This window comes from Chiloscyllium plagiosum, unplaced genomic scaffold (assembly GCF_037043375.1).
Source record: "Chiloscyllium plagiosum isolate Xiang-an unplaced genomic scaffold, Cpla_swu_hap1 HiC_scaffold_10, whole genome shotgun sequence".
Taxonomy (NCBI): Eukaryota; Metazoa; Chordata; class Chondrichthyes; order Orectolobiformes; family Hemiscylliidae; genus Chiloscyllium; species Chiloscyllium plagiosum.
Window position 1 is genome coordinate 3,724,723 of NW_028270148.1, and position 12,816 is coordinate 3,737,538.

At 50.7% G+C, this 12,816-nt stretch overlaps 1 protein-coding gene across 1 annotated transcript; it reads right to left on the bottom strand.

Moving 5' to 3' along the window:
* Positions 1-2,352: 2,352 nt before the first annotated feature.
* LOC148148889 (uncharacterized) lies at positions 2,353-11,144 on the bottom strand. Its single transcript, XM_087990988.1, is given in 4 exon segments — positions 2,353-2,541; positions 3,412-4,385; positions 4,388-5,629; positions 10,943-11,144. Coding segments are annotated over 3 exon segments (2,073 nt in total). The 5' UTR covers positions 5,298-5,629; positions 10,943-11,144.
* Positions 11,145-12,816: the final 1,672 nt, after the last annotated feature.

Below are 12,816 nucleotides of genomic sequence, written 5' to 3' on the forward strand. Positions count from 1 at the left end.
TCACACTGACCCTCCCTCACTGTGAAATGTCACACTGACCCTCCCTCACTGTGAGATGGTGTCACTCTGACCCTCCCTCACTGTGAGATGGTGTCAGACTGACCCTCCCTCGCTGTGAGATGGTGTCACTCTGACCCTCCCTCACTGTGAGATGGTGTCAGACTGACCCTCCCTCGCTGTGAGATGGTGTCACAGTGACCCTCCCTCACTGTGAGATGATGTCACACTGACCCTCCCTCACTGAGATGATGTCACACTGACCCTCCCTCACTGTGAGATGATGTCACACTGACCCTCCCTCACTGTGAGATGATGTCACACTGACCCTCCCTCACTCTGAGATGGTGTCACACTGACCCTCCCTCACTGTGAGATGGTGTCACTCTGACCCTCCCTCACTGTGAGATGGTGTCACACTGACCCTCCCTCACAGTGAGATGATGTCACACTGACCCTCCCTCACTGTGAGATGATGTCACACTGACCCTCCCTCACTGTGAGATGATGTCACACTGACCCTCCCTCTCTGTTAGATGGTGTCACACTGACCCCGCCTCACTGTGAGATGATGTCACACTGACCCTCCCTCACTGTGAGATGATGTCACACTGACCCTCCCTCGCTGTGAGATGGTGTCACACTGACCCTCCCTCACTGTGAGATGATGTCACACTGACCCCCCCTCACTGTGAGATGATGTCACACTGACCCTCCCTCACTGTGAGATGGTGCCACACTGACCCTCCCTCACTGTGAGATGGTGTCACACTGACCCTCCCTCACTGTGAGATGATGTCACTCTGACCCCTCCCTCACTGTGAGATGTCACACTGACCCTCCCTCACTGTGAGATGATGTCACACTGACCCTCCCTCACTGTGAGATGGTGTCACACTGACCCTCCGTCACTGTGAGATGTCACACTGACCCTCCCTCACTGTGAGATGGTGTCACACTGACCCTCCCTCACTGTGAGATGGTGTCACTCTGACCCTCCCTCACTGTGAGATGATGTCACACTGACCCTCCCTCGCTGTGAGATGATGTCACGTTGACCCCCCCCTCACTGTGAGATGGTGTCTCACTGACCCTCCCTCACTGTGAGATGGTGTCACGTTGACCCCCCCCCCCTCACTGTGAGATGGTGTCACACTGACCCCCCCTCACTGTGAGATGATGTCACACTGACCCTCCCTCACTGTGAGATAATGTCACACTGACCCCCCCTCACTGTGAAATGGTGTCACACTGACCCTCCCTCACTGTGAGATGATGTCACACTGACCCTCCCTCACTGTGAGATGATGTCACACTGACCCTCCCTTGCTGTGAGATGATGTCACACTGACCCTCCCTCACTGTGAGATGATGTCACACTGACCCTCCCTCACTGTGAGATGATGTCACACCGACCCTCCCTCACTGTGAGATGATGTCACACTGACCCTCCCTCACTGTGAGATGATGTCACACCGACCCTCTCTCACTGTGAGATGATGTCACACTGACCCTCCCTCACTGTGAGATGGTGTCACACTGACCCTCCCTCACTGTGAGATGATGTCACACTGACCCTCCCTCACTGTGAGATGATGTCACACTAACCCTCCCTCACTGTGAGATGATGTCACACTGACCCTCCCTCACTGTGAGATGATGTCACACTGACCCTCCCTCACTGTGAGATGGTGTCACACTGACCCTCCCTCACTGTGAGATGATGTCACACTAACCCTCCCTCACTGTGAGATGATGTCACACTGACCCTCCCTCACTGTGAGATGATGTCACACTGACCCTCCCTCACTGTGAGATGATGTCACACTGACCCTCCCTCACTGTGAGATGATGAAGTCCTGTGATTTAATGTGCTCCTTTACCTGAGAAACACTGTCTCATTTCCAGTCTCCTGCCAGGATTTGCTGCTGATGCAAGGTATGGTGGAAACATCAGTAAATAGGCTGGTTCTCAGTCTGTATCCCCTTCCCTTGGCCATGACTGTGAGTGTGAGAGTTTCCTGGACACCCATCCTGCAGAGGAGAATGACGAGCCCATGTAGTATGTTGCCCAGTAGCACGGACGATGACCCGTAACCCATGACCCATGACTCTGGAAGGAGAGAAACTGTGTGATTCAGACCAACACAATAGTTCCATTGCCTTTGTGACAATCTCTGACCATTTCTTACTCTGTCCAGCCGGTTTAGTGACTGATCAAAGATCAAACAGGGGAGAGGACCTGAAGGGAATGATGGAAAATGTGGATTTTGTTTTTAAATGCGGGTGGGTGGAGGGAGTGGGTTGGTAAATTCTTTAATTGATTCAATTTTTTAAATGTTTCTGGAATCTACAATCAGATTTGTCCTGTCCTTTTACTGGTGTTTGCTTCTATTCTGCGACATTTCAAACTGATAGTGAAATTGGAGGTGAAATAAAGATCATTTTCTCGTTCTAGATCACAAGGTGTCCTCATGTCTTTTATCTGCTTCACAAGGGGAAACACTGCCATTTCACTCAGATCTGGACCAGCTGTGTGCAGAGACTGGCGAAACACACAAACACAACATCAGAACATAAAGAGCTCAGAGCAGCAGTGGACCCTTCAGCCCGTCCAGCTGGCTCATCCTTTCAATATGATCAGGGCTGATCTCATCAAGGCCTCAACTCCACTTTCCTGCTCACTCTCCATCATCCTTTCACCTGTTACTCATTAAATATCTGTCTGGCACCTCTTTGATTTTAGTCAATGTCCCAGCATCCACCACATTCTGGCACAGTGAATTCCACAGATTTACAACACATTGAGGAAAATTCTTTCTCATCATTGTGCGAGATATGCGGCTGTCCAGCCCCATCTCCGGCACTTTTATTTCCCTTCCCAGGAACAAAGACACGGAGGAGTCTGTCCAAAACTTTTCATTCAACTTTGCAAAGTCGGGTGCGAAAAATGGTACACACCCCTTAATAATAATCTCCACACATTATATACACGGAGATGTGGGCTGGGTCTCCTACTGCTGTCTTGACCAATGAGTGCTAGGGTTCCCCACTGTTTTCCTTATTTGGGTTCTGGTGCCTGTTACTCACTTGGCCAATCAGTGTTCGAGTTCCCCGTTCTTTCCTTATATGGATGATGTTGTACAACTGTGGTTAAGGGCGGTCTCTCAGCTATCGAGGAAAGCTGTTACAATTGTTTCATTCATAAAAACATGGGGGAGGTCCGGCACCGGTTTCGAGTGTCTGCTTGTGTTTACTATAAGGCACTTGTGTTTACTATAAGGTAGAAAAGACTAAAATGCAGCTAACCGTTTAAAAATTACACTACCCCCTACAAATCCCCCGTGTCTTTTCTTACGACCTGTAATTTTTAAACCGTAAGTTTCTTCTCCAGGGCGTTTAATAACTCCCGAGCTTGTTCATCAAACTGCCCGTCTCTAATACTGCCCCCGCCCAAGAGGGATTCACGTTGTTCCATCTCGAGATTCATTCGTTCAACCTGCCCATAGGGAACATCCCTCTTAGTAAGGGCGGTTTCGATCAGTCGTTGAGTTAATCCCCAGACGCAGGGAATAACACAACACCCAAGGGCAGTGAGTACCCCTGCCACCACTATACATGAGACAAGAAAGGGAACGACCACCCCCGTCCATTTACCAAACCAAGCTTCCAACCAGTCCGTGAGGCCAGAGTCGATACCCGAGTTTTCGGCCAGTTCGTCCGCCAATGTGGTGAGTCCATCCAGGGCGCGGGTGATGGACCCATCAGGGGCTGTGTTGTTGGGGATGAAAGTGCAGCACTGAGTGCCTATCATGACACAAACACCCCCCTTCTCTGCCAACATCATGTCTAAGGCCAACCTATTTTCCCACGTCATCCGACTAGTGGCGTCCAGTTGTTCTGCTATTCCTTTCACTGCGTCCCGGGTATAATTAATGAACCTCTGCTGATTGTAGTAAATATAATTAATCCAATCCACGTTCTTATTGATAGTCACCCACCAGAACAGTGACGACTCAAAACCCGCCGCTATCTGGTTCCTAGCCTTGTACTCGTCAGGAACACCCCTGGGGACCCCTATGGCATCTAAATATATGTTATCATCGAAAGAGGTCTCCAAAGCTCTCTCAGTTCTTCCACTGGAACGGGGTTGCTCTTGTTTTTCGAATGCCAGGGTGAATGGGATGGCCAATTGAACGATTGCACAAGTGCCCGTCCATTTTCGGGGCAGGGTCTGTCGCAGAACCCTCCCACCACAGTACCACCAGAGGTCTGCCCTAGGCACATGAATGTGGGAGTAATTCCCGCCCCCAGTAGTTTCATTGACCAGCCGAATTGATCCGCTGCACTTGTCAAATGTCCCCACATCGTTGTCCCACTGTAGTCCGTCCGAGAGACGCAGGCCTGGTGCGTACCCGTTACCCCCGAGAATGATGGCGGGCGGGGCGCCCCCTCAGACTTGACGGGGGGAAACTTCAAACTCAAGGGTCGACAAGTGGAGTCGTTCCAGGCCTCTCGGTCCTGGTACAGCCTTATCATGCAGTCCAAGGCTCGTGGGTGTTTCTCCCATCCCAGCGGGAATGGGACCACCTGAGGGTTAGGGCGGGCACCCGTGCATGCGTAGCAATCACTCTTTTTCATGCTCCTCACAGTATATTTGACCCATTCCATCCAGGCATTCGCCTCCCCATATCCCGTTTCTATTTCAAAGGTCTTTTCCAAATCCGTCACCTCAATTATTCTAATCTTTCCCTGCTCATCGGTGGCGGATGAGCCCCCAGACTCAGCTTCAATGACCGTGATATACGTGCAGCACAGCTGCACCCCCTCCTGTCCTGCCTGGCCCCCAACTCTAATACCCAGTATCGTTCCATTAAGGCTCGCCCCGTTGTTTCCCAAGTTCTTTATGGTCAGATAGAGCGGATTGCACTGATTCTGCCCACAATCCTGTCCAGGGGTGATGGGATCACGGACAACTGACACCATAGCCTGGACCCCGGGGGCTGGAGGCCTATGTATGCCTTCCCTACCATGCAATTGTAATACTAACGCCTGACCCTGGAATCCCCTTTCTCTCTCTAGGTTCCGTTTAGTTTGATTCAGTTCACTTTTAGTCCTGCAGGGCACCAACCCACATAGGTCTAAGCTAAATGTCTGTGTTGGCTTGTTGGCAAGCACGGAGATGGAGAACCACTGACGGTCCTCTACTTGTTTTTTTCGGAGGCCAAATTGGGTAACACGCACACTATGACCCAGCCCAAGGATAATGGCAAAGCAAGTTAACAATATGATTGACCGCATTTTGTCGCGACACCTTTAGCCAAAGGGCACAGTTCCTTTAGACTCGCCAAAGTCCGATTAGTTTGTTCTCAGGGTCTCTGTTCCTTAGCTGCCTTTGTCAGAGAGGTTCGTTCATCCTCCGTCAGTTGTGGCACTGGTCCCTTGACTCGAGTGTAATGTGTCCAGCCCTTTTCGGCCGTACGGACAGCCGTTTCGGTCGTCAAAAGTACCAGGAAGGGACCGTCCCAAGTTGGTTCGAGGGTACGTTGCTTCCAGCTTTTAATCAGGACCCACTGACCCGGCTTGATGGTGTGCACCGCAAACTCGAGGGGCGGCGTCTGTGCCAAAAGTCCCTGTTGGCGTAAACGAGATAGAGCAGACCCCAGAGCCACCACATATTTTTGCACAAACATATCCCGAGACACGAATACAGGAGGTTCCCCCTTCGGCCCATGGAACGGGAGGCCAAACAGCATTTCGAAAGGTGAGACGCCCAAATCCCGCCTTGGCTGGGTGCGAATTTGCAATAGGGCAAGGGGTAGGCATTTGGTCCAAGGCAGGCCGATTTCACTAGTGAGTTTGGTTAGCTGCTTTTTGATGGTCTGGTTCATTCTTTCGACCTTGCCCGAGGAGGGGGGATGCCAGGGGGTGTGCAAATCCCAGTCAATCCCCATTGCTTGCACCATATTCTGGAGGACGGTCGAGGTGAAGTGACTCCCCTGGTCAGAGTCAATAGCGCGGGGTAGCCCAAATCGTGGGATGATTTGTTCGAGTAGAATTTTGCTAACCTGAGTTGCTGTTGCCGTGGCAGTGGGGAAAGCTTCCACCCATCCTGTCAGGTGATCTACTACTACTAATAGATACTTCAGGCGACCTATGGGGGGGAGCTCAGTGTAATCTACCTGGACATACTCAAACGGCCTATAGGCCGGACTCCTACCCCCTTGTCTTGCATGCTGCCGCAGCCCCCTTTTGTTAATCTTTCGACATGTTATGCAATCTCCTGTGACCTGCTTGGCTACCGTGTACAGACCAGGGTGAGCATATCGGCGCAGGAAGGCATCACACAGTGCCTGGACGCCCCAGTGACCCCCTTGGTGTAGACGGGCAATAATGTCCCGCGTCAACGGTCGATTTAGTTGCTGGCGGCCATCGGGTAAGGTCCACTTCCCTTCCCTATCCTTTGTACCCCCCAGAGACACAAGAAGAGTTTCTTCTTTGTCAGTAAACGTGGGCACTTCGGTAATTGCGGATATCTGGGGAATCCTTACCAGGCAGTTTATTACTTCTTTCCCCATCCCGGCCAATTTTGCCTGTTCATCTGCCAATTGATTCCCCAGGGTCTCTATTTTATCATCTTTCTGGTGCCCTTTCACATGTACTACAGCAATCTCTTGTGGCAGCAACAAATCCTCCAAGATCATGGCTACTAGTTCCTCGTGGACCAACTCCTTTCCTCTGCTATTTATCATTCCCCTTTCCTTCCAGATCTTCCCAAAGGTGTGTACTACCCCAAAGGCATACTTAGAGTCAGTGTATATTGTCCCGGCTATTCCCTTTAAATTCCTCAAAGCCCGGTGCAAGGCGTACAATTCGCACGTTTGTGCGGACCAGGCATTCGGTAGCCGTCCACTTTCCACTAATTCCCAACCAGTCTCACTAATGACTGCATAACCGTTGTGTCTTTTCCCATCTATCACTCGAGAGGACCCGTCAATGTACCACCGCCTTCCTGCATGTAAGGGGGTGTCCCTCAGATCTTCCCTCACTTTACTCTGGTACTCTATTATGTCTGAACAGCAGTGTTCCAGTTCCTCCTCCCCTTCCCCTTTCCAAAGAAAGTCCGCCGGGTTCTGGCAGCCCCCGACTTCTATTCGGAGGTCTTCTCGGTCTAACAGTATGGCTTCATATTTCAGAATTCTCGAGTCAGTCAGCCACCTCCCGGCCTTCTGATTCAGGATGGCTCTAACCTGGTGGGGAGTAGTGACTGTCAAGGGGGCCCCGAAAGTCAACTTCCTGCTTTCCTCTACCAGCTTTGCCGTGGCTGCCACCACTTGGACACACTCCGGCCACCCTCGGGAGACTGGATCCAGAATTTTTGACAGGAAAGCCACGGGCTTCCTTTCTCCCCCCAATCCTGGGTCAATACTCCAAGAGCGGTTCCCTTTCTGGAGTTCACAAAGAGACGAAATGTCTTACTAAAATCCGGCAAGCTTAAAACAGGTGCGGTCATCAATTTTTCTTTTAGAATTCCAATTAACTTTTTCTCCTCCTCCTCCCATTTTATTCTATTGGGTGCCTCCTCAATGAGTTTTAGGTACAAGCCTTTAGTAAAGGGGGCATAGTCATCTATCCATAACCGACAATAGCCTAAGAGTCCCAAGAACTTCCGCAACTCCCTCTTGGTCGTTGGGAGGCCTAGTTCGATTATTGCCCGCACTCTTTCTGGACTTATTCGTTTCTGTCCCTGGCTTATCAAGTGTCCCAGGTACTTAACCTCTTTCTCGACATATTGGAGCTTCTTCTGACTCACTCTTAACCCCTTCTCAGCTAGGTAATTTAACAGGGCATTAGTCCCAAGTAGGACGTCCTCCTCCGTGGGTCCGGATAAAAGGAGATCGTCCACGTATTGTATAAGCTTAAGGGCCGGGGACAAGGTTAGTCCCTCCAATAATTGTTCCAGAATCTGCCCGAACAGAGTCGGGGATCAGTGAATCCTTGGGGGAGCACGGTCCACCTGTACTGCTGTTTTCTACCAGTATCAGGATCCTCCCATTCAAAAGCAAAAAGATCCCTACTGTCCTTGTCCAGGGGACACGCCCAGAAGGCATCCTTTAAGTCTATAACACTAAACCAGCCGTGGTCGGGGGGGTATTCGCCCCAGAATAGTGTATGGGTTCGGTACCACAGGGTGCCGTACTTGGACAATTTTATTTACTTCCCTTAGGTCTTGGACCATTCGGTAGCTCCCGTCCGACTTCCGGACCGGCAGGATGGGGGAATTGTATCGTGACATACAGGGCTCTACCAAACCATCTTTTATTAGGTCTTCCATAACTGTCTTCAGACCCTGCCTCCCTTCCCAAGAGATGGGGTATTGGCGCACTCTGACGTCGGGGCTCTGGGGCTTTAATTTTACCTCCACAGGTCGAATTGCGAGTCCCCCCCGGTTTCCTTTGGCGACCCAAACCCTAGGGTCTATCTCTGTCAATCAGGACTCACTAAGGTATGACATAGTAACGGCTAATTCATCCTCTTCTCCCACTTCTATTCGTAATCCGAAACGGACTATCAAATCCCGTCCCAACAACCCATAGGGAAGATGGGGGAGGTGAAGGAGTTCCACCTGGAGCTCCTCCTCCTCCAGCCGCAAGGGTTGTGGTTCGAATATTTTCGCACTAAAAACCCCACCCTTAACTCCTGAAATGTTTAATGTTTTAGCTTGGAAGCCAACCCCCCTAGGGTGGAGGGGGATTGAGGACCTGCCGGCGCCTGTGTCAACTAAGAAGGTAACATCTTGTCTAAATGGGCCCACCCGTAAATTTACCAGGGGTTTTTTTGATTAGATTAGATTAGATTACATTACAGTGTGGAAACAGGCCCTTCGGCCCAACAAGTCCACACCGACCCGCCGAAGCGCAACCCACCCATACCCCTACATTTACCCCTTACCTAACACTACGGGCAATTTAGCATGGCCAATTCACCTGACCCTGCACATCTTTTTGGACTGTGGGAGGAAACCGGAGCACCCGGAGGAAACCCACGCAGACACGGGGAGAACGTGCAAACTCCACACAGTCAGTCGCCTGAGGCGGGAATTGAACCCGGGTCTCAGGCGCTGTGAGGCAGCAGTGCTAACCACTGTGCCACCGGTTCTTGGTAGGCCCATGTTCCGATCCTCCCCTGACTTCCCTAATCCATTTGTTCACGCTCCATTTCATACATCCCTTCTCTTTCCCTTTTAAACTCGGGACAATCCCTTTTGAAGTGTCCCAGTTTCCCGCAATGGTAACATCCGGCCATTGGAGGCCGCTCAAATCCATAAAATCCTCCTCTCTCACTTCTGCCCCGTCTCGCTTCTCTCCCTCTCCAACTTTTCTTCGACATTCCTCTTTCCACCCCATAACCTTCTTCCCCCATTCCGGTGGACTTACAAGCTTCCCGTACGGCTGCCACCATCATTTTTGTCTTCTGTTTCTCCCTTATTACATCCCTCTGAACGTACACCTTCTGTGCTTCCCGTAATAATTCTGCAACATCTTTTTCAGCCCAATCCTCCACTTTCTGTAATTTCTTCTGAATGTCAGGCCATGACTTAGTCACAAAGTGCACCTTAAGCATGCCCTTGCCTATTTCCCCATCGGGGTCTAAACCTGAATACTTTCGCATGGACTCCCGCAAACGGTCTAAAAACTCACTCGGGGATTCATCCTTTTTCTGTCCAACTTCGAATGCTTTCGCTAAATTCCGATGTTTGGGCACGCAGGTTTGGATCCCCCTGATTATAAGGCTTCTGAGATCTGTCATATTGGCCCGTCCCCCCGCGTCGTTATGATCCCACCGGGGGTCCTCTAAGGGGTACTTCTGCTCTCCACGCTGAGGGCCGTCCTGATGCTCCCTATCCCAAATGGCCATTGCACTATTCCGGATCATAACAATTTCATCGTAATTAAATAGTATTCTCATCATGGCCTGCAGTTCAGCCCATGAGTATATACTGGGCCCCAGAAATTGATCCAGTTGTATTCCCACACTGATGGGGTCGTCCAGTAGACAGGGTAGTTCGTTACGGAGTTGCCGGATATCCCCAGAATTTAAAGGTTTTACTACGAACCCGGTCCGTTTGTTCCCAAACGGCACCTCTCGTAAGGGGTTCAGCTGTTCAATATTGTCACTCCTCCCAGCTCTCAATTCCTCTTCTCGGACTCTCCGCATCTCGAGTCAGACTGATTTCCTAGTGCCTGGGGTGGGTTCTGCGCCCCCTCCTGTGCCCCCCGCCCCCCAGCAGTCCCTGCCTCACTGGTCGTAGCCTGCTGGGAATCGGATTTATCCGTCGCAGGAGAGAGGTCCGCGCTGGACGCCTGGTCGTGCGCCTGGTCGTGCGCCTGGTCGTGCGCGGGTGGTATATACGGGGGCGGGGCAGACGGTGGCAAACCGTCGGTGAGGATGTCCCAAGACTTCTGGGGCTTTCTCGGGTCTGTTTGGGGAATCAGAGGATAGAGACGCGTGGGACTCTCGCTATCGCCCGCCAACCAGGCGGCGGCGTATTTGCTCTCTTCTGGGTTAAACGGTTGTTTTCTGTTAACATATACATTTAGGATTTGACACACCCAGTCTTCATCAGACCCATACTCGGGCCAAACTACCGAGGGGGCGCGGATAGGTTCCTTGGTCCATATAAAACAACAATATTTTATCATGGTCTCTTTCTTTAAGTCCTTTGTTCTACTACTGTCCGTCCATAGACTTAACTTCCGACCTAATGGACTATTGGGGGGTATTTCTTTCCCATTTGCAGTCTTCCCTGACTTCTCCTTAGTAAATCTAGAAGTCTGATTTCCCATGGTCTATCTTCGGTCCTGGTCTTAAACGCCTAAAGCGTTTTCACAGATGACCGTCAAAACCACGTGGCCAACAAGGAAGAACAAAAAAAAATCTCTTACCTTGATCCGTGCACGGAGTTGTCTGGCCTTTTTAAATGTGTGTACCCCCGTGTATAGTCACTAACCGGTCGTCCCAACACTCGTCCGTGTGTTCCTTTTCCAGGATTCAAAATTATTTTTAAATGAGCCGGGTCACATCCTCTCTTGGCCGACGGCCAACAGACCAAGCTGATCAGTGAGAAGTATAAATATATACTAGACGCGTCTTTGTTGTGATCAGGCTTGATCCGTGAGCCGAAGAGACTTTCCCCCCCGGCAATAATTATTTCATCCCGGACGAGCCCCCAATTGTGCGAGATATGCGGCTGTCCAGCCCCATCTCCGGCACTTTTATTTCCCTTCCCAGGAACAAAGACACGGAGGAGTCTGTCCAAAACTTTTCATTCAACTTTGCAAAGTCAGGTGCGAAAAAAATGGTACACACCCCTTAATAATAATCTCCACACATTATATACACGTAAATGTGGGCGGGGTCTCCTACTGCTGTCTTGACCAATGAGTGCTAGGGTTCCCCACTGTTTTCCTTATTTGGGTTCTGGTGCCTGTTACTCACTTGGCCAATCAGTGTTCGAGTTCCCCGTTCTTTCCTTATATGGATGATGTTGTACAACTGTGGTTAAGGGCGGTCTCTCAGCTATCGAGGAAAGCTGTTACAATTGTTTCATTCATAAAAACATGGGGGAGGTCCGGCACCAGTTTCGAGTGTCTGCTTGTGTTTACTATAAGGCACTTGTGTTTACTATAAGGTAGAAAAGACTAAAATGCAGCTAACCGTTTAAAAATTACACTACCCCCTACATCATGCCTGTTTTAAATCTGCTTGCTGTTATCCTAAGACTATGACCAGACTCTTTTACCTCAACTGGACTTTACGTTTCCCTCCTACTGAATCAGGTAAATCAACTGCATCCCTCGGTCACGTCTTAACCACACACCGACCACAACCGAACACCCAAACAAGGCACACGCCAATGGGACCATGTGCAATGGAACTGGGTGTCCAACTTGATCAGTTTATCAACTCTGCCACCACAGCACAACATCACAAAGGTTAATGGTCTACAACCCATACTCTTCCCTGCAGCGTCATCGCTCGATAGCTCTCCCTCGTCTCATTCCCCCTCAACAACTGACCTTCGGTGGCCTCTGCACTTGCTCACTCACAGGAGACATCTCTCCACTTCTCCAGTTCTTGTACCACCACTTACAGCTCTTCCACCTCACTCAATCACTCCTTCTACTTAATTGAATGGGAAAATATCTGATCACAGGGCCGGCTGGCTAGGTGCGGGTTTGTGGGGCTGTGGGGGGAATAGTTTCCTTGTCCTCTCAGGAGAAGATTTTGGAAAGGTGAGGCAGCGCTCACCTCGGGCTTTGTGAAGCCCATATCAGGGAGCCCAGCGATGGTCTGTCTGCTCTCAGTCAGGCTCCGCCCACCTCCCCACACGGGCCAGCTCCCGAAATAAATCAACCCCTTTCTCAACTTCTGAGGAATTGCCAGCAAATGCTGCCACCTGTACCCTCCACCAGCTCCATGCCAACACCTCGGTGGGAGGGTTAGCTAGATGAGAGTTGGGGGCAGCTGTTGGTGGACACCCCACTGCCTCATCTCCTCAGCTCGTCGAGGTAGAAATGCCAATCTGACTGGCACCCAGAGATCTGCAGTAGACTAGAGCCATGCTCCCCGGCAGGCAGGATGGGATTCCATGGTGTTGACCACGAATAACCATCAATGCAAATGGACAGACAACCACAGGAGAAGGAGACAGGTTTGTGGACTGAACAAGATCAAAGTTGGAGGAATCCACTAACATTACAGTACCATGTGAACATTTGGCTTTCTCCAGGGACAGGTTGGTGCACCTGCCCCCGAC